The sequence below is a fragment of the Elgaria multicarinata genome, chromosome 9, assembly GCF_023053635.1.
Source record: "Elgaria multicarinata webbii isolate HBS135686 ecotype San Diego chromosome 9, rElgMul1.1.pri, whole genome shotgun sequence".
NCBI lineage: Eukaryota > Metazoa > Chordata > Lepidosauria > Squamata > Anguidae > Elgaria > Elgaria multicarinata.
The window spans coordinates 83,336,493-83,359,634 of record NC_086179.1 but is presented as its reverse complement, the minus strand read 5'-3'; the positions used below and the strand labels follow the sequence as shown (position 1 = coordinate 83,359,634).

Below are 23,142 nucleotides of genomic sequence, written 5' to 3'. Positions count from 1 at the left end.
TCGGCTTGCAAGCTCGCGCGGGCTTGCCTGAGAGTGGGAGGCCCATTAAATCGGTGGGCTTTACATCTGAGTAAACACGCGCGGGATCGGGCTTGTTCGTTGCCTCCCGAGGCTCGTGGGTGCTTTTTGAAGTGGGCTTCTCTCTCTCTCTCTCTCTCTCTCTCTCTCTCTCTCTCACCCAGCCCATATCTCCTCTCCCTTTTGGCCGGACTCTTCGCCCGCTTCCTCGTAGGTGTGGCGTCTACATTTCTTTCCTCCGATTCGCTCAGCTAATGGCTTCGCGTGGAGCCGCTTCTCTCGGGGAAGGCGGTTCCTGGGCGGGGTTGTAGTGCCGGAGCCGAGTGTAATTGGAGACCAAAGCTTCTAGCTACTTTCCATGCAGTCTGAAGGTACTCCATTCACTGAGCTAGGGAAAAGAGGCTCCTGGTACCTTAAAGGATATCGCTCCAAGGGGAGTTTTCCCCCCACTGTTTTTCTCTCTCTCTCCCTTCCTCGCTCAATCTGGGAATCTATTTGCCGCAACCTGGAGAATAATAATAATAATAACAATAATAATAGAGTGGTTTCAGGCGTTGGAATTTTTAAAAAGAGTATTGGGTATTTCCCTCCCATCCTTTCCAAAAGGCAGACAATTTTTAATAGCACTTCATTTCTGAATCCTTCAGTGGCTCGGTAAGTATAATCGAAAGTTCCTTTACTGTTAACCGGTGTGAGCCATGCAACCGCGCATTGAATTTTTTCACCTGAGTAAATGCAATTGTTTCCACCCACAGCAGCTGAAGAACTGAATGAATGTATACCCGATTTTCCGTTCATGGAATTAATTCCCCCATGCAGGGTATAATTCCGGCTTTGAGCACATGACACCTGCCTGTATTTCACTGCTAAGCTGCTGCTGCTGCTGGCTTTGCAGGAGCAGCGAGGTTTGCTTTTTCTCGCCTTCTTCGCTAAAGGTGCCACACAAATGCAACTTGATGTCTCAACTTTGTTGCTTCGGGTCTTCTCCTTTCCACATAGTCCACTGATGGTTTAAGGAGCCCTGGGCTTGCTCTGGCTGAGTTCGGACGACACGCTAATCAACTGGGGGTGGGGTGGGGGTAATAGGAACAGAATGGGAAACAACCGTTGATTAGCGTGTCGTCCGAACTCAGCCTCCGTGTGCCTTTTCTGAAGTAACGTGCCTCTGCTTCTCAGAGAGTCTGCTAGTTCTAGCTTGCTGCCGGTTGCCCGTGGAGATCAAGTGTTATTAAGACACATGCAGATATTTTACGGACTTGGTTTTGGGGGAGATTAAGTTTTGACTTGGACTGCACGCTCCAAAATGATGCCTTTTGAATTAAAACAATATGTGTGTGTGTGTGTTTTTCCTGTGGGAAAGAAGAAAAGAGAATTAAAATAAAATCGGTACTTTTTTTTTTTTAAAAAAAAACCCATTCCTATTTCTCTTTAATTCACGTGGCACACTGTAATACTATAACACTGCCACATGCAGCCTGATCCTATGCATGTTTACTCTGGAGTAAGTCCCACTGTGGAGTAAGGCTGATTCTAAGGTAAGTACATATAGGACTGCAGCCCTCCCTGCCTGATTCTGTCTATATTTACTCAGGAAGGATTTGAAGCATGCCTGATATTGCAGGCTTACACACCTTTTTTTGGAGGTGGTAACATCTTTATGTGTTGTTTAAAATAAACAAACTAGAGTTCACAGCGGATTGTCACTGTAGCATAACAATGTAAATCTGAAAGTGAATTTAAACAATAGAAAACAGTAAAATGTGATTGTACCCATCCAAGATTAGGTTGGGATAAACTGGAAAGAGCAGGAAGGGTTTTTTCATCTGCTGCGATTATTTCTTTCCTGGTGTAACTGAAATGCTCATTGCATAACTCTGTCACTCTTCCCCCTCATGGACTAGATGGAACACGTTCCGCAACTGTGGAATACTAATCCTATTGCTTCTATTAAACTCACAAATCCAGAGCGATTGGTCATTTGTCTGGGTCTAACAAACCCATTTTAGTAGGACTTAATAGCATTTCGTCCCTTGCAAAAGGGATTATGGTGAAGGATATCCTATCAGGTAGGGGAGAGGTAGGAAGCCAGAAGTGGAATGGAATTAATCCTCCCTCTGATAAGGGTACCAATATTGGAAGTGCACAATTTTATTCTGGTCCAAGGTGTTTATGCATTCTAGCTACATTTGTTGAAAGTAAGGTTGCTAAGTTGATCTGCCCCAGATGGATGCTTTTCTTTATCCCAGGTCTTATCATATAGGAAATTAACAGGGTTATTTTGAGTATGTATATATAGGCAAGGCAATAGTGTAACCCCGCATTAAATGACTTGTGTGTCAGCAATGGGATGTGTGTGTTAGCTTTGCCATTTACTGCTGGTTGGAAATGTTTGTGGCAAAATTAATTCCTTCGGGTCACTTTGATGTCACTTTTTAAAATTGGACCCCATTGTCCTGGAAAGGGAGCTAACACCTGCTTGGAAAACACACACACACACACAAAACAGCAAATCATTTCGCACGGAGTAGCCAACAACTCTTCTGACTGCGTCGAATGCTGGAGTCAGACCAGGGTGCGTTTAATTGCATGCTTAGCAGTACTAAATGAATTTGGGAGTGAGGTGAAAGGCTCATAACCTCATGGCCACCTTCAGTCAGGCCATAACTGTGCCCTGTATGTGAATGTGCACACAGAGAGGGAGATATCTCCTTGAGTTTGCCCCAGCAGAACATAGCTGAGTGCATTGCAAAGGATGTGCACGATGCATGTAATAGGAGGATAAGAAGCTTTTGGCTTGCTGTCACTGCTCTTGGGAGTATAAGATTCACAGTGCAAAGGGACAAGTGCTGAGTGTTCTCAGCTCCTGCGTATGACCCCACAGATGCTGAGAAAAGGCGACCATGCCATGTAACAAAAGGTATGCACATTAGGACATTTGAGTGACTTACTCTGAAACAATATGTCATGATGTGTCCTCATTCGCATGAGTATGCAAACTTGACCTATAAGGAAATGTTGGGAGTGTCAGCAGTAGAAGATGCCCTGTAGTTGGACATCCATCAGTCCGTGTAGGGATAGTAAGCCAGAGCTGGTGAGGGGGGCTGAATTGAATTAACCCTCCCTCTGAAAAGGGTGTCAGGATTCAGATTAAAGCACGGAGGTTTGATTGAACCATAAATGTTTACCCAAAGGAAAACATCAGTGTACCCCCCTCCACCCCCAGCATTACACCTACAGATTATTCCCTAATGATTCTGAACAAGAGTGATAAAACCAGAGGAGATGGAGGGTGGGGAGTTGCACTGGCCAAGTCAAGAGTGGAGAGTGTGCTAAGGAAAGGGTGGGGCGGCGTTCAGAGGCCTAAGTGCAATGGTTTCGGTGGCAAGGGTCACTTGAAGGGTAGAATAGATAGATCTAGAAAGACAGTAAGAGGAAACAAAGTCAGAGGGTGGGTCCGTTTACCTTTCTCTGAGGAAAAGGAACACAGAGGACTTCACTTCCTGCTTGGAAGCCCGCAGTGGGCGATGGTGATCTGGGTTTCTAAGGGCTTATGGCAGGGGTGGATCATTTGTGGTCCTCTAAGGTGTTGTTGGACGGCAACTCCATCAGCTCTAGCCAGCATAGCCAATTGGAGTTGCAGTCTGGAGAACTACAAGTGGTCCATTATCCCTGGCTTATGGATAATGTACTTAATTGCTGACTGAGGTCTCTGACTGCATAGGAGTGAAGACCGCTATACTTCAGACACACAAAGACGAAGGCAGGTAAAGGTGATGACTTGGGATTGATGGAGGCTGGATATTTTTAGGAACCTCTGAGCCTTGCAACATGCAAAAACAACAACACCAGAATTTGAAATTGGAGGGCAATAGAACAACTTGACTCACCTAAGGAAAGTAACCAATGCAGCGAGATGCACAGGGACTGAAGCAAGAGAGGGAAGCCACTTAAGAGTTGGGTGTGTCTGGGATGGGATCTCACTGAAACCCTCAGCTTGACTCGCTCAGCATGGCTACAGGAAGGGTAAACCACTGAGTTTAAAGCCAACTATCTGTACAAGTGGCATCCCTTATGGACATTGTGGGGCTCTCCAGCTTGGGCTCCCTGCTGCACAAAAGGGGAGCTGCTTGAATCCTGGGAGGGTCTTTGAGTCAACACAACAGGGCATCCATCATCCAAGTATGTCGAGTTCTGTGGAAGATCTTTTCTGAGAACATTTTCAAAGGGAGATTAGATTCAAGGTCAGTTGTATAGTTCAGGAGCACAAAGAGGACAACAACTTTGAGCATATACAGGATGGGGAAAAACAAAGGATTGAACAGCTTGGCTCTGGCAGATGTATAGGCTTCTTAAGGTTCCTGATTTTTTGACTGAGTTTGGGCTGCCTGCGTAATCGTGAGAAAATCCAGACTTTAGTGGGATAATCAGGTAGAGGTTCCCGGAACATGAGGGATAGCCTAGAGAACAAAAGCCAAGATTTATTTGATTTTATTTATTGCATTTTTATACCACCTAATAGCTGAAGCTCCCTGGGCAGTTCACAAAAATGCTAGACTGTTGCCAACAAAATATATGTGCAAATACCAGTGTGGCTGAGCTTCTGAGTAACAGACACTCCTGAAATCCACGGACTGCTCCAAGACCATTGACTTCAAAATTAAATGATTGATTCCCATGTTATGTTCATTTTAAAGGAATAGTTCTTGGTTTTTAGTAATCTATTGGGGAGATCCAACTGTCACCTTTACATTACATTTTCTTGTAATGATGGGATGAAGTGTCTATTCAAAAACATAAATTGTAAATTGAATTTGTGAGTGAAAAACCTTCAGTTGGAAACCAGTATAAATTCTGTGCTTATGCTATAAGTACTCCTGCTCAAGCAAAACTCGTAACAAACCGCTGTACACACCTAGCATGTAGGCTTTCAGGAGACATTGGTTGGCCACTGCGAGAAACAAGACATGGAACTTTATGTGATAGACCTTTCTAATTCTCATGTTATGTCCCAGGGATTGTAAGTAATGTAGAACTCTTTCTCAAATAAGGTAGGATTCTGCCCAATTTTCACATGCTAACATTTTTGGTCTGAAAGGATCATTTTTTCTGGGGACCATAATGTCCTTTGAATAGTTCCCTTGCTAATTTGAGAGCTCCAGGTATTGGGCGGTATAGAAATGTAATAAATAAATAAATAAATAGATAAAATAATTTCCCTTTCTTCCTGTTCAACGGATCTTTATCACTGCCCTACCAGCAACTCCTTTAATACCGCATTTTGTTGCTGTTTAGATCTGGGCAGCTTCCTCCAAGCTATGTGATCCTAGCCATTGATCCTAAGGGATTGTGTACCTACCTAGACTGACAACAGCGTAGCCCTATGATGTAATGCAGCCGATTGAATTTGGTTACATGCTGACATCATTAAGCCCATTCAGAGTCTGAGCAGGGCTTTGTGCTCAAATAATAAGCATAACCTCCATGTACATTTCATATATCTCACATCAATGGAGCAAGGCACCTCCGTCCCACTGACTGGCCATGTATGCATGACCTGATTATCCTCATGTACTTTGTTCAAAATCTCTTAAGCGACATTGCATATGGACTGGGCAATTTCTGGGACTCTACACCTTCATGTCACTGTGCATGATCACTGCTGTTCACTCACGTTTTCCAATGAATTCTTATTAACCACAACATAGACATTAGATCAATAAAATATATAGTTTACTTAATTTTAGCATTTTCTGGGCTCTCGCAACCATGCATTATGAACACTCATAATACTTTCATAATTATGTATTTATTTGCAACATACCGTTCTACATCTAGAAAGATTCCAGAGCAATGATCAATAAAAGATACAAAACAGGATAAAAATAAATAAAAATAAAACACCATGTTAAAAAATATTACTTTTTTTTAAAGAAATACTTGTGGTTTTCCTTTGATCAGTGGTTCTGCTATTTACTTGATTTGAGACCATGGTTACATATGGAGAAGGATTATTAATTTTTCGCTAAGGGCTAGCTTTTCAAGTGTTGATGATTTTGCCAAAGCCACAATAGATGGCTGATTGCTTCAGAGACAAGCCCAAACTCTCTGGATTGCATGATGAATGTCATGTATAAGAACTGAGTTAACTACATCTCCATTAATGTTAATGACACAATTGTTGCCTGCATAGGAGTGCACAGTTCCAGAGCCAGTTCCATGATTTGGGGTTTTTGGACACGGCACCCTCAGAGGGAGCCCTTAATCTGTAAAAAGTGGCATGACAAATCTTACATTGTTCCCAGTCTTCTTGGGTGCCCTATGCCAAGTGAGACGGGTTCTGCTGTTCGGATGAGAAGCCCTTCTCTCTCCTTCCTCTGGCTCTCCAGAGCTGCCTGAAGACATTTTTTCCTGTTCTCCATTTGATACAAGGCTAAAGCCCAAAGTGTTCGTTGCGGGCACTTCAAGCAGAGCGGGCCCTTTTATATTTTAAAGAAGAGTACAGTAAAGACAGAGGTCTAAAAATATCAAGACGTTTTCATTCATGAAACTTTATCTCTTGCCCTTGCTTTGCTCTGCCTTGACATTTAACATAATTATTTTTCCAGCAGGTGGGATTCATCCTTATAGAAAAAAGAACTGAGACTAATCCTTACTGCAGGCATTACTCAGTTGACACTTCACTTGCAGCGGCTTCTTGTAACTGCTGGTCCTGCCAGAATTTTCTTCTTTTATAAGAGGATGGTGCAAGCCATCCTTTCCAGTGAGTTTCACCATGCCCTCGACTGGGAATGTGCTTTATTATTGACATTGTATACTATTGAAAAGTATATAAAAAATGTGACCCCTGTCTCTCTCTTTTTGTTTCATTTTGTTTAGGTTTCATATCTTGGATATTAAGTTTCGCATCTGAAGATAATGACATTTCTAAGTCTCCAAGTGTTGATTGGGGTGTATATTTGCTCGTGCAGTGTAAAAGGATCTTCACAGCCTCAGGCCAGGGTGTTCCTAACATTCAATGGTAAGAAAGCAGATAAACATTCCTAGGCAAATGTTATTGTAGAACATTGTCTTCTTTCCTTTCACACCCGTAAGCAATAAATAAAAGTATGGCTTCATCATCCTAACTTGCCTTGCTTGCAGTGCTAATGTTCATGTTTGTGTTGGGTCTGATCTTACCAATGTTTATTAAACATACTTGATTATTTAGGTTAAAACATGCACTGTTCTTTGACTTTGGGAAGTTTAAATGTACTTTTGGCCTGGATGTATTCATGATGTGTGTTCACTGCATCTCGGTATATTAATGTAACTGCCTTCAGAAGATGTAAATAGCCACATTTCAGGGGGCTAGCAGGGCTGCTTCTAATGTCATGAACTTCCTATATGGTAGCACATCCATGTTGGAAAATTCTTGCAAATGGCAGTGAGCCTACCTATGGGCTACACTGCATGTCCATATACTGGGAAGCCATGATTGGCAGTGGCTTCCCAACAATATGTGTGTTAAGTACAACGCGCCTTCTACAACATGTTAACACTTAACACAAACTGTCCTGTTACTGAAAACCAGAGGGGGGGGCTGCAACATGAAGAGAATCACCACCTAAATACCTGTTCCTCGCTCAGATGGATGGTACCTTTTTGCTGACTGTGTTCAGAGGAGAATACATTTTTTCCCATGTTGGGCTGTTTTGTCGTTGTTGTTGAGATCAAACTTTTAAAACTAGTCTCTCTTCTCGTCACCGTTCCCCCACCTTCCGCTCAATTCTTCTTAATCATTTTCTTCCTGGGCCCATTTGGGTGGTCTATTGTTCTTGCAAGACTGTGAGGGACATGGATGAAACAGTATTCAAAACAGCTGTTAGCTGCCTTTAGCTTGCAGGATAAAATAAAATTCAATGTGTGTGTGACACATGTGGCCATGTATGTGTGTTTTACATGCTTTATTTCTTGCATGAAGTGCTGTGCGTGTAGGAAACCCAGCTCACCTGAAGTGACATGACGAACAAGTGCCTAAATTTTGACTGCTAAATGTGAAGGCTCTTGGATTTTCGGAAAGGAAGGAGTGCTTGCCTTGAAAGTCAACAAAGACCCAAACTACACAGTACTTTGACGATCTATCTAGTTAGCTGCTAGCTGTTCGTTCTCTCTCTCTCTCTTTCTTTTTCTCTCTCTCAAATAAGGACAGGGGGGAAATCTAGTCTGGCTTCGCTGTGCTTACTTTAGGCTAAGAAAGACATACCTGCTAGCTATATCAAAGTAATGTCTATCTTGGCCACGAGTGGGAGTCCACATATCTGTCTCGAGGCCCCATGTTCAGTTTCTAGGATCAGCAGTTAAAGGGTCTCCAGCTGCAAGCATGATAAAGAATTATTTCTGAGGCTCAGGAAGCCACTCACAGATAAGGCAAAGACCATTTGGCTAGGTGGACCACTGGTGTCATTTTGTGTACATCAGCTCCTTATAGGCTGCCATTCAGCCTGACCTAGGAACAAGCGAGATGCGTCTGTTAGGAGCTAGAATGCTGGTGCAACTGAAGAGTGATGCATGTATCCTATCTATCTCAGGTGGCCATAGTATATATAGATATATTCCTAATCCACATTGGGCATGGCACTTGAAAGCATGCAGATGAAATCTCTCGTCTGGATCCTTTGGAATCCGTATTCATGTGTGCTGCATTTACCGAAAGATAAATATCACCTACCCATTAATAAAGCAAAACTGTGTAGTTGGTGTTTTGCTATGTGTATATACCAGTAGACTGATGATCCTGTGATCCATTCTAGGAGTCAGTTGTCTGTATTCATGTAAGAAGGACTTGGCTCTGTTGGCAGTACCTGGGTTTCAGTGAGAATATATAAAGCATGAAGCTTGGATGTCTTGCCTGGATGTCTTTCTGCACATGTATTTTCCAGGGCATGTAAGGAATTATCTGTGATTGCAAAATTCAGGCAAGTTTTAAAAACGCAAACTGCCGAACGCATGTAGCAGCCCATACAGCTGACAATCCAAACCACTTGTTAAATGCAATATCTATATGACTCATTGGGCTTGTAAAGAAAAAAGAGGGGGGAAACTAACCCAAAGGTAATAAATGGGATAGAAAGTAACACCAGAGGAATCAATGGGATAAGCTTTTCTGTCAGTCAATCCATTCGTGCTTTTTTTTGTTTTAATTACTGGCTGTTTGCTTTTCTGTTGCTACAGTCACCCGAATGCCTAGGAGGCCGTCTTGCTTGCTTCAATATTGCTTGCTTAAAACTGTTATCCCAGCTGATCTTCTAGAAATTGTGTGTTGATGGGAAATCAGAGATCAAACATTCGCACATGGACGTTTATTTTGTTCATTCATTTATAAAATCAAATGTATAAAATTTGATTTAATTGAATCATCTTCCAGTTAAATCAAAACAAAACACTCAAGGAGATTTATAACCAAATAGAGTTAAGGCTGGACTTACCTGGGAGTAAGCACTATTAAATGCAATGAGCTTACTTCTGAGTAAACATATATCGTATTGGGTTGTAAGTAATTGAAACAACATTATTAATAAAAGGAAGTTATTATTTATTTATTTATATAGCACCAACAATGTACTTGGTGAAAATCATATCGCAAAATCTGAAAGCGCAATGCACCAGAAACCAGAAAGGGTTTAGATCTGTACTTGAGGCTGCAATCCTAAACTCAAGCAATGTAGTCTTCTGAGTAAACTTGCGTAGGTTTGCGTTCTAACGCTAGGAACATGGTGGCCTGGTGGGTCTCCCTTGGAAGATGGTTTCAAAGTTATGGTGCAACTACTGACAATGCCCTGCCCTTAGCCCTACTAGATTTTATTTAATGTAGGCCAGGAATCCAGAGCAAGACATCTCCAACAAGCTGTAGAGTGGAGATGGATATATGGGAAAAGATACCCTTGACAATACACACCCTCATTACAATCTATTGTTTGAGCTGGGTAGGCTCATTATTGTAGGTGTTCAGGGTTTTTCTACCCTCCTAGTTGCAGCGGTCCAAACCCATGGTTTGTCTGTATCACGAGCTAGTTAACCAGTTAATCTATTTTTAGCCTTTAGTGGATTGCTTTGGGTGGCAGACGTGGTTCCCCAGTGTGGTTTGTCCTCACAACAACCATGTGAGATAGTGACTGTTCAAGATCACCCAACCAGCTTCATGGTTGAATGGAAATTTGATTCCAGGTTTCCCCTGTCCAGGTCTTACACTTTGCCCATTACTGCATACTATCATTCTCAGAAGACATCTGATAACGTTGGTGCCGCTGGCAGCTGTATTTGCTCTGTGGAATTGCTCGGTATCAACACTGATTTATGTCTTCACTGTATCATGAGTAATAACCAAGTTAGCAGTTTTGACGGCTGAGCAGACATTTATGTATGGACAGAGTTTCTTGGTCCTTGCACTCTTCTTCCCTCAGTCCATTATGCCAGGCACAAATGTGATAAACATTCCCAGTTAGTGTGCAAGGGGGGAAGGCTGGCTTGTCCATTGTATATTTAAGCAGATCTGTAGTCTGAGTCTGTACACCCCTGGGGTTATCAGTAGAATAGAATACCCAACTAAAAACTGATATATGAGGTTCAGCAAATTTGCATAAAGAGTTATTTTGGAGGATGGCACCCAAGCTATCCTAGGTAGGATGACATGGGTGAAGAGTCACCCACCAAAACTGGGAACAACATGTTTGGCCCAAGATAACCAACACAAGCTTCTAAAATTCAGCATTTATTTATTTATTTATTTTTATTCCCCGCCCTTTTTCCTCTTAAGGAACCCAAGGCGGTGTACGTAATCCTCCTCCTCACAACAACAACCCTGTGAGGTAGGTTGGGCTGAGAGTCTGTGACTGGCCCAAAGTCACCCAGTGGCTTTCCATGGCCGAGTGGGGACTAGAACCCCGATCTCCCGACTCCCAGTCCAACACTTTAGCCACTACGCCACACTGGCTCTCACCGTCTACTCATTTGAAGGAGTTGATGATCAGACATAAAGGTAGGGCAAATCAACTCTATGAAACTACTCTGTGCAGGTTTGAACTGGCATCAGCTGAAGCATGGACAGACTCATAGTTATAGCTCATATAAGCAATACTGTGATAAGGACATGTTAGAGATAAGTTTTTATTTATTTAAAATTATTTTTAGGCCAACTTTAAGGGTGGAACCTATAGGGGGCACTTATGAATTGCCAAAAAAGTGCAAATGTGTCACCAAAAAAGAGAACAATGATTCACATAGCATTTGCCCATAGGAATTTATATGTATAGGTGCAAATTTAGAAATAATTATTATAATTTAAATCAGGGTGGATTTGTTTTAAATCAATTTGATTTAAATCATGATTTAAATCATTACTCAAACTCGATTTAATCATGTGACTTCCCCCCCTCCCCCAAAAAGTTCAGTCATTCATATTTTGATAACTTTTCTGCTGTACTTTACTGGAAGGAGAAAAATAATCTTACAGAAACCTCTGGAAGAGCATGGCATTGTGAATGGATTAATGGAATTCATTTACCAAAAAATTTAAACAGCCTCATGCTACATAATTAAAAGCTAATCCTTATTTCATGATGAATAACCTTTGGACTATAATGTATCTTAAATAGAAAACTATCTTTAGATAGATTTTTACTTAAAAAGCATTTTATTAAAAAAGCCAGTTTAAATTTTAAAAATCTGATTTAAATTTTTAAAAAATCCAATTTAAATTTTAAAAAAATCATTGAATTTTATCCACCCTGATTTAAATAGAAATGTAGTATATCTCACCATGTTGTGGAAGATTGTGACCAGGTGACTTGCTCTTCAAGTGCTAACTGCTCATGGACAACAGCTCTAATGGTTGTTTACCTTTAAACTGGAATTAGAAGGAGACTCTTTCAAATGGAAAACATCTTCAAATAGAGGGCGGCCCTTCAAATAAAGGACTACCCTCTGTAAAAGCAGACACATGGCCACCCTAGAAGAATCCTCTCAGGCAAACATAACATACTGTAAGAAAAGATGAGTTTCATTGGAACAGAAAAATGAGACCTGAGACTGACAAGTTGTGTTTTTATGTTTCCGTTAGTTATACCGTATTGCACTTTTTTCATACAGGTGAGCAGATCTAACCTATATTTATTTATTGCATTTCTATATCGCCCAATAGCTGAAGCGGTTCACAAAAATTAAAACCATTCAATGTATAAAACAACAGTATAAAAACATGATATAAAATACAATATAAAAACACAACCAGGATAAAATCATCAGCAGTGCAGAAATACAAATGTAAAACACAAATTTAAAACAGCGAAGTTAAAATTAATTTATAGACTGATAAAATATTGAGAGAATAAAAGGACATAGTATATTCTGTTTCTAATTGCAATTTGTAGTTATGCAGTCTGACTAAGCCGTTTTTAAAACAAAAACTAATCATAGACTAATACCATATAGCAGAAACACCCAAGCTTTGTTTCTATAGAAAGTATTCAAGCGAGATTGATGAATGGGATATATTAGTATATATAACTTATATAAACTTATAACATGTTTATAACATGTAATATATGTGTCTGTGCAAAACCATTGACAAAGAGAGCAAGGACAGAAAGTCAGGATGAAGTTGAGTGCAGGAGTTATGTCTTATCTCTTCTCCAGGCTGGTTTTCTCTTAATTGCCCCAATAAATTTAGCGGAGCTATTAGTGATGTTCAAAGATTTCTCCTGAATGGGATCTGAGTTTTGTACATGCAAATGTCAGCCCAAGAGCAATTTTCTTTACATTTTCAAGAAGGAATATGAGGTTCTTTTAACTGTTTAAGTGAGATGCTTTTAACAGTTCTGCAAAAGATTCTCTGAAGGAAGCATGTTCAGTGTTCCCTGGAACTCAAAATGGCAAGCGGTCTCTGTGAAACACACATTCTAAGTTTGGCTTTTTAAAATGTCTGTTGTCCAGATGGTAAGAATAACTTTTCGGCTTAACAGTTTCATAGCAAGGCCATCCAGACTGTACCTCCATATGCTTTCCATGTGATTGGGAGGCCTGCATGATCAGGGCAGGATCTACACTACTACTTAATAACAGTTTATAACAGTAGTGACAACTGCTGGGGCCCAGGACACACTCCATAGACAGTTTTCAAACTGTTTTCGAAGTGTCATAACTTGCTTGGTGTAGGTCTGGCCCAGAACTCCTGGTTAAGTGAAAGATCCTCTATAGCTGTAGGTATTTAGATGTTTCAGAACTTCTGTTGAACACATGCAGGTTGTGATGGAGTCAGTTGTCTTCTTTCTCACCCCTCACACATACGCATTCAGTCTACACATAAGAAGCAGGTCTGATAAAGCTTGGATCACTCTTGCCCATCTTGGTGCTCTCCAGATGTGTTGGACTACAATGGCCATGATGTGGGACTTTTAGCACAACACATCTGGAAAGCACCAGGTTGGGGAAAGTGAGGCTGCAATGTTTCAGCTGGGTTTAAATGTTTGCTGACTGTTGCCTGGTATCTTTCTCTGAGCGACGTTTTGCTCAAGCATGAACTGAGCTGTCTGCCTGTCTCCTGGCTCACCACCAGACCGGTGCCTCTGATCTTCAGTGGGCCTGGTTTAATGGGTCTTTCAGCTGAATGCAACCTACTTATAAAGTAGACAGGAAATAAGGGCTAGATCTACACCAAGCAGGATATAACACTTTGAAAAACGGTTTGAAAACTGTATATGGAATGTGTCCTGTGCCCGAACAGTTGTCAAAACCATTATAAACCATTATAAACCAGTAGTGTAGATCCTGCCAAGGTGTGTGTATATGTATACGTAGATATGAAATTAATTGATAGAAGTCTTATTAATCCTGAGTCTATTTACACGATTGAGCTGACTGAGTGCTAAAATCATTTTGAAACTCCAAAAGCAATTCCTTCTCAGAGATCTCAGGGTGGTAGACTGCATTTCATTTGCTTTCATCTACAAAATCTTGATCGGAGCAGATGTTTCGCATACAGTTCTACCTTTGTTCTCAATTCTGCATGGGAAATGGACTGCCAGCTCAGGTCTAAATATATGTAAGTATTTTTTACAATTATCCCCTGAAAATAAGGAAAATATAGTGGGCAAAATCCATCTCTTTTTTTAAAAAAACAAAACAAAACATGCTACTGATTCTGAATTGAAATTAGTGAAGAAATCATTAACCTTGGCAAGGTTGTACCCAGTACTTTTATTTCTAAGCAACCTCCTCACTTCATTAAAAGCAATTAAAAAGCTGGGAAGGTCACTTGAGTACCTAAGCACTTTTCTGAAGTGTCAACATTTTAAGAAAGATTTAATATAACCCCTGTGGATCTTCTTTTCTTTTTCCAAAAAACCAAAATCTTTTTAGCCTTGAGAGAGTTTCTTTTATCTCCTGAGCAACAGTAATACAGCTTGTTCCAAACAATCCCTCATTGTAATGCTAATATTGCCCTACAGCTCATAAAACATTCATTTATTATAAGGGGCACTTTGTGCTGATGACAATCCAGTAGCCACCTTTTTTTTTACTTTGCTGAAAAGGTCAGTGGGACATTTGTGATAGTCAAACTCTTTTCTTTTTTAAAAAGTTACTTTAAAAGGAAATCAGAATGGTGAGGAGTAGAGGAGTTATTGCATCCCTGCTGAATATTTTTCCTTAGTTTGATAATTTGTTAGCAATGTTCACAATCATTTAGTAGTTTAGAAAGCACATTTAAATGGACACATGTTGCACTCTCAAGTAGGAGTAAGCTTTATGTTAGTAAAGTGGCATCTGAATTTAAAGGAAATGTCCTTAAATGTACTCCCGCTATATTTCTTTCTACTTTTATACGTTTCTTTAGTCCTTTATTTCACTACTTTTTGGTGCTCAGTGTTATAATTGTAGCTCTAAATGCTTTGATTTTTCTCTCATTGAAAACTTGGTGGCTTTCTGCCGGATCGGTTTAGCCTACTGCAAATCTAGCCAGGAGATTTAATTCTAACCATTTCCCCTTTAGTTGGTTTCTTGCTTCTGCTAGAACAATTGACCATACAAAAATCCATACTCCTGAAACAACTAACTCTTCTGTGCTTAGGAAAATGGCTTTTTTCTAGCGTACTCATGTAACTTGCGATTTTGTAACTGTGCACCGTGCAACTGTGGACTAAATCTGCCTAATAATGGTCCTGCCATTATTAACCTATAAAGCAGATACATTCCTTTTCTAAAGTCCACTCTGTTTGTAGACTCACATGAGAGAACCCTGTGCTTACGTACACTTGTAAATATAGGCACGGATCTTAAGATATGTAAATGCTGTTGCTCGTGGAACAGATAATTTCCTCTTCCTCCTTCCCACTGCAGTCCCACAATCCCCAGAAGTGTGATTTTAGGAAACACTCTGGAACGGCATTTGATGCAGTGTGGGGAAAGTGCAGCTGTGAGGAGTAATCAACAGAAATCTGAGACCATCCCATGTGCCAGTGTTAGTACATGTCCTCTGCTGGATCCAAGCTGTGATCATCCAGTTAGAGATAATTACATGCAGAATGGAGGAAGGAATTCACAGAACACATACATAACAGGCTGCTACAAGAGGGAATTCTTGTCATCTTACCCTATTCCATGGTTTCATGCATGGTACTGCTTCTGCAAGCCCGCTTGGCCACACCTTGAACTAATTTCTCTGCTGGTGGATTGGAGTCGGTTCCTCCGGAGGACTTGCTTCTTGTACTGCAAGCTCGGCTCTCGAATACTGTAGTGTAAGAAGCAAGTTATGTTATGGATCCTTATGATTGATACCTTATAATTAGACCCAAGTACTAGAATCATTTTAGGATCATCCAGTGCTTTGACAATGTAATGGAGATTCATGTGTTCGTTTTGGAAGACCATTCTGCACATCCGTTGAAATGGAGCTGTTTCTAAAAAAAAATGCAAGAACACTTAAAAAGGTCTTTTATGATCAAGGAGTAGATGCCCTCAACATAGTTGGTCACTGAACCACTCTTGGTCTGCTGCCACCATCCTTCAAACTGGCACTACGCTTGGGAATGGAGGGATTCCCCAGGTAGTTCTGCTGCTAGGTGCAAAGAGTAAGACTAGGGCTGTGCACCCCTTACCCGATCCGGACCTTTCAGATCCGGCCCAAACTGGTTTGGATTGATCTGGACCTCCCCCAATCTGCTCCAGAACCAGATCTGGAGTGAGATCCAGAGGCCCAGATTGATGTTCGGCCCCCATTTTGCCCCCCTTCCCCACTTACTTGCCTCCGTGGCAGGCGGCAGAGGCAGGTAAGTGGGGAAGGGAGCACAAAATGGGGGACGAATAAGCCCCCCTCCCCCCTTACCTGGCTCCGCTGTCCGCCGCTGCATGGACTGCTGTGGCAGCGGATGACTGAGCAAGGTAAGCCCCCCTCCCCACTTACCTGGCTCTGAAGCTTCAGAATGGTCCAAATTGCTTCGGACCGTTTCGGAGCTCCCCTGATCCGCTCCGAAACCAGGCTTCGGAGGTCTGGATCGGCCTGCTCTGCTTTGGATCCAGGGATCCATAACGGAGCAGAGCACACCCCTAGTAGAGACCAAGCTGGTTCTCCTAGTACCTTGCATCCAGAACAATCAAATATTAGTAGCACCAGCCACAACTGCACTGAAGTCAGCACTGATGGATATAGAAATAGCAGCACAGTTCTCAGAGGGACTTAGTGTATTTACAAGTGAGGGGAAAGAGGTGTGAGAAGGATGCAATAACAAAGATCTTCATACAGACAAATTAAAAGCACACTACATGGCCTATGTTACTTATTGGACTCATATGAGTCTTTAGTCATAAGCTGTTCCAAACCAGAAATCTCCTCCTTGAGTCTCCCCTCCCTCCCACACAATTTTGAAACGTTTTCTTCTGAAGCCTCGCCGTGCTAGAAGTATCCACTGAGCCTGAATCTCAGCATTTTGTGCCTAAGCCCCTATCCTTCCATTATTTACTGCGAAAGTGTATATTTGTATGAGTGTGGAGGTATGGTAGTGGTCATTTTTTTTTCAGGGTTGTGGGAGGAAAGTGCGTAGATTCATTCCGGAATCTTTGTAAGTTGCCATGGTTCTCCTGATTCCCCAGAAACATCCAGTGTGAAGAAAGCCCTAATTATTGAAGAAACAAGTGTCCCCGTTACTTTCCACAATTCTTAATTTCCCTAACCAAGACGATAGGCCCTGCAGGGAAAAGCCATGCTGACATTGGTAAATAGTTCATTCTTTCCCCCTTCTAAAGTAGTAAAGAAAAGGTCGGAGGCATTCTTAATATCCAAACACTGTTACCACGCTGTGAACATTGGAAATAAATGCCGCACAGCATGACATTTCAAGACAACATTCTGTGCACAGGAGTCTAGATGTTGGAAGCACTTGAGGGCCATTTTGACAATGTTCACAGAAGCTATTGTGGATATACCCGAGATTATTCTACCTAATGGGCATCACTACCCTACCCATGAGTTACCGTAAACACAAACACAATATTTTTTCCGTGTTCATTGAAATATAATGTGATTTATTTATTGTAGGGGGCGAGGCATTTAAAAATAACATTATACAAACTGCACTTGTGGGCTGGATCCAGAGAGCTACGTATGTCCAAAGGGTCTTTCGCTTATATTTCTTGAATAGTAGGTCCCTTCCTCATATTGCATGACAAATGTCTTCTGAAACTGAGTTGACGTAGTATGGAATATGGCCCTATGGCTCAAAAGAAAAAAGAACGTACTTATTTAAATTAAAACGAACAAAAAACGAAGCACTTGGGGATTCTAAAGAGATGGTTGGATTTTAGGCCTCGTGGCCTGCACCCCAAAATAAGCTAACTTAAAGTTCATGGAAAGAAGGAATGTTTGCTGTTGCCTCCTTTTCCTCCCTGTGCCCTTCTGTGCTCCTTCAAAAGACTCCCTTGATGTTTGGGGGTTCCCTCCAGAACAATGTGGGTTGGAGTGTGTGTGGGCTCTTGGGAAGGGGGGACAGTTTTACATCCCTCCCTCCCTCCCCCACTCAGCAGCACCTATGCTCCATCCCACATTGTTCAGGTCGTTCCTTGAACCTTTTGTGGAGTGGAAGATGGCTGCAATTCAGAGGTCAAAGAGAGTGATGCTGCTTACTGTTTTTAAACTATGGACATAGCTATTCAACTGAACAGAGGAGATGATGGCACAATCCTATGTGTGTTTAGACAGGAAAAAGACATACAACTCCTGGCTTGGGAGTGCTGGGAGTTGCAGGACTTCTTTCTGTCTAAACACGGGTAGGATTGCATCCGTAGCAAGTTTCATAGCTCACGAGACCCCTTATAGAGGCTTTTGCCTGCAACATGAACAGGGTTAATGCATGTGGCGGTGGGGGGGAAGGGGATGTGGGCAAGCACACACTAGGGTTGCACCCTTTGTTAGATCGCCTGGCATTTATTGACTTCCTTTTAAGAATGTGTAGGCCAAACTTCAGTGTAAATATTTCCAGCTCAGTTTACAAGTGAGAACTATAAAAATATCTGAAATATATACAAATAAGCAGTAAAATCAGAAGGCTGGCAGATAAAAGCAGCATAAAACAAATTCGGTGCAATAAACCCCGTAAAGATTGAAAAGCCCGGGGAAGTGGGAAGGCCTGCTGCTGCTGCTAAACAGATGTCAAAGCGGAAACCAGATAAACCTGCTGATGGAGAGCCGGGCTTACGCGTCACTAGAAAAGGAGGACACCAATTTGCATATGCAAATATATATATGTCCAGGTGCAAAATTAGAAATAATGATTGTAATTTCAATAGAAATAAAATACATCTCGCCCTAGTGGAGAAGACTTGTGTCCCTGCTCAGTCTGCTGTCCAGATGCTAAGTGTTGATGGGCAACTCCGAATCCCCTGTGCTCCCACTCTTTTATGGATCTTTGGCTTTAAATCAGACTTGGACTGGACAGACCATCAAATAGAGGACACCTTCAAAAAAGAGGATTGCCCTCTGGAAAGTAGGACATCTCCCACCACGAGTGTTGCTTAAGAAAGTTCTTTCCCCTGTTACTACCTACCTCACTTGAGATGGCAGAGAACAATCTAACAAGGATTACCACATACCACAGGGTACAGCCAGTGTGGTGTAGTGGCTAAAGTGTTGGACTGGAAGTTGGGAGATCCGGGTTCTAGTCCTTACTTGGCTATGGAATCCCACTGGGTGACTTTGGGCCAGTCACAGACTCCCAGCCCAACCTACCTCACAGGATTGTTGTATTTATTATTTATTTATTTATTACATTTTTATACCGCCCAATAGCCGAAGCTCTCTGGGCGGTTGTGAGGATAACATGGAGAGGAGGAGGATTATGTACGCCACCTTGGGTTCCTTGGAGGAAAAAAAAAAGGTGGGATATAAATGCAATAAATAAAATAATAAATAAAATGTTTTACTATTCTATGATTCTATTCTGTCAGATATGCTTTAAGGGAGATTTCTGCGACGAGCAGGGGGTTGGACTCGATGGCCTTGTAGGCCCCTTCCAACTCTACTATTCTATGATTCTACTTATCATTACTGTAGCACTTTGCAAACCTTGTTGTACTTGTCTTCTTCACAACCCAGTGTGTTAGGTCCCTGTGGTTTCTATTTTAAAGATAGGGAACCAAAAGAATGACATACTCACTTGCCTAAGGCCTGGGAGGAAAAAGGGGCAGCCTCAGAGCAGGAAACAAAAGGGGATGGGATGGGACAAGCAAAGGACTGGCAAAACCTCAACATGATACTCAGAAGTAGAGAATGCATTGTGGTACACAGTCTGCCCAACACACCATCTTCAGACTCAAGAAGATCTTGCACTATGTTGAAATGTGTTGCGCAGACCATATACCACAATAAAGTTTCTTATTTCTGACCATCATTTTGAGGTTTTGCCTCCCCACACCCTTTTTATTTTTTGTTTTTTTGTTTCTTTTAAGACCACACAGTAATTCCATGGAGGAAGAATAGGAATTTGAACCTGCAGTGAGTATCCAAAAATACGAGTTTTTTTATCTGTCTGGATTTAATGTTGGACCCATTAGAGAGGAAGCTGTGGGATTACTTGTTGCTATACAGTTTAGTCACCCCATGCCCCGACAAGGTTCATGTAAATATATATAGTTATGCATGTTGGATGGATCTAAGACTCTCCCTCGGTGTTCTTTGGCAAAAAGGCGATTAACGAGTCTTATAAACAAATTATTTATGGCTTCATGAAGCCATACTTCAGTTCTTTCCATGCAAGATCCTGCTCTTTAGGGGACAAACATTTCCAGCTATCGCAAAGGAAATAATTTATTTGCCAAATTGGCATTTCATTTCAGCAGGATGATTTAGGAGCTAACCCGAAAAAGCAGTTCGGATTGAACTGAATTTGAGAGCCTATAGATTTCTTCTACCCTCTTGATCAACATGGATGTATGGTTTATGATGCAGATTATCTAATAGTTTTTTTTAAAAAAATATGTATTATGAGACATTATTTATTGTAAATAATGAGAAAAGCCAGGAAAAGAACTAAGGAGATTCCCCTGAAACAATGTGTTCCACAAAGGATACATAACAAGGATATAACGCCATTTTTTATATAAAAGCTGCAGTGAAAAAGGAAGTCAGTGAGTGGTAAAAATGGCAACGTCTATTTGGAACTCTAATAAGACCGTTGAGAATTTCCTGTGAAGACTTAAGTGTTCTTGGTGAAGATCTCCAATACAGTACAGCAGTACCTTACTGTACAGTAGGTTAACCTGTTGGTTGTCTTACTATGGTTTTAATTTTTGTGAACCGCCCAGAGAGCTTCGGCTATTGGGCGGTATAGAAATGTAATAAATAAATAAATAAATACAGCCACAGGCAACTAGTCTTTTATAAGAATGCATTTCAAATTGTTCACAAAAAATAAAATCCCCGCAACTCAGAGAAAAGCTGGTCTGCTGAAGAATACACAAGTCGGATTCACCGACATCCAATCTCATCCATTGCAGATTTCTTCAACATCTCTGACAAGCCATATACCAGAGGAGGCACCCCGTGATACAATTAAAACCAAGTTTTGCAATATAAGAAACACCATTGCATGTGCAGCAGCATTAAAGATAGTTCAGCTGCTACAGATTATGGATGAAAGGCCACCAAAGTGTTTGATGAATAACACAAGTTTTCATTGTATGGCATCACAACAGCAAAGGCCCTGCCTTTCGGGGTGTCCCTTCTTCTGAGGTGGAGGACTCAAGAGGAGGTCATCTTTAGATAAACTCAATAAACAGGTTCATTCACCCCAGTGGGTCTTTCACGTACCCCTCTCCCAAGCTCATTTGAGATTCATCGTTCCAAAGCAGCAGAAACAAACTCGAAAGTAGTGAGGATCTTCCAACGCTACTGAGATGTGCATAACATGCTGAGCACCAGTCAATAAGCTTTCTGCTGTGTTCTAAATTAACTGCAATTTCCAAATATTTCTCATAAGCTAGCCTAGGTGTTACCAAGGCGTTAATAACGCAGGCTATGCACTAGATTGGCAGTTAGAAGAGTGGGGTCTCATGAAAGCTTCAGTGGGGCCCACACAAGTACAGTGAGAAAGGGATTTTAGCTTTAGGGCGCTGTAAAGCCCTAGACAAAGGGAAAAGGTGTGCGATTGTCATATTTTGTTAACAGCCCCTGAATGCTCCCAAACTTGCTCTGTTTCCTATTATCGTGGTGGGCCACGTTATCATTCATAACTCTTGTGATTTCTATTTTTCAGTGTTTTCTATGCATTCCCTTTCAGAGTGTGTTACTGTCGTGCTGTGGATTCATTACTTTCATATTCCAGGAGTAGCTAAAAGAATAATAATAATAAAAAAAGCCTCCCGTCTTTCATGTAGATGAAGTGGTGTTCTTGGGCTTCTTTTCACTCTCTGCATGGCTCTGTGGTGAACATTCTCATTCTCCCTCACAATTTGTTGGGGGGGAAATGTTTATTATGGCAGCCGCTTTCCCAAGTAGCAGAATATACGGATTGATGGAGATTCGATTTGGCAAATATTTTCCTTCTTTTGAACATCCGCATAAATCTTGCTGTCGTGGCTCAACTGAAATGAATCAGGGAGCTAGATTTGCACATTTCAATGGAGTATGTTGTTAGGTGGTTTTAACCATGGTTTAACCCTGATAAATTGGGCTGCGTGAGTTTGTGTAGCTGCACAAAAACACTACAGTCGTTTTACTGCGGTTAGATCAACACTGGCCTTCTACGGTTGCAATAGAAACACCACATCCCAGGCCTCATCTGATGTTGGTGGGGGAACATATGATTTTCATTATGCTGATGGACCATCAGTTGCTGCCAGAAGTATTTGCAAGCCACAATCCAGACAACTGTGCAAGTGACTGTAATCCCAGCTGTGCTTTCTATTGATGTTTCTAGAGCGATCCACAGTACCATACATCAAACTGATTTTGAAACTTAAGGGAAGTTCAAAAGTGGTTAATGATATGGCATGGAGTCTGCTGTTCCTCTCCAGAAAGTGCAAAGTCTCATTGGGCATGTGCAAGTTCAAGGATGGGAATGGTTGGTCATCTGCTCAAGGCTCACATGCAGGTGGGGGCCCATTGATAAGAGCCCCTTGGAGTTTTTCTTTCTCTTCACCATTGCAACCTGCTTGTTCATCTGCCTCTTGCTCTCGTCCAGAAATGGTGGTGGTGAGGAGCAGTAGATCCCATGGCCTACTTGCTCTCTGCCTGTCAAGGAAGCAAGTGGTAGCAATGATGAGAAATAGGATGAGGAGCAATAGGAGATGGTGACAACAGCAGAGAGAAGGTAGACTCATTGATGGAGGGGGCCCATTGAGGGTGTCTTGCCTTAGGGCCCTCAAAAAGCTGGAGCTGGCACTGGACAAGGTGTGCCTCTTTTGATTGTGGCCTAAGTCAGCCTAGGGGGAAGTGGTCCAGAAGTAGGATCTGGATTTAGAGGGACAACTCCACTCTGGATCTTAGAACTTTAGGTCCATGGCATGGAAAGAATAATTGGGTTCTTGATAAGATCAGAACCTTATCTTTATCATTGTAAATAGGAAGATTACATTGCCCTTGTCTGATTTTTTAAAATTTATTTA

The 23,142-nt window shown here is 41.6% G+C and overlaps 1 protein-coding gene across 1 annotated transcript in view; it reads left to right on the top strand.

The window, feature by feature from the left end:
* The first annotated feature begins 562 nt into the window (after positions 1-562).
* Positions 563-23,142, top strand: part of SEMA3C (semaphorin 3C) — a 171,530-nt gene continuing 148,950 nt past the window's right edge. The window contains exons 1-2 of the mRNA XM_063134220.1: positions 563-672; positions 6,895-7,036. Of these exons, the coding sequence (XP_062990290.1) occupies positions 6,934-7,036 (103 nt within the window). The 5' untranslated portion in view covers positions 563-672; positions 6,895-6,933. The remainder of the gene's footprint in view (positions 673-6,894; positions 7,037-23,142) is intronic.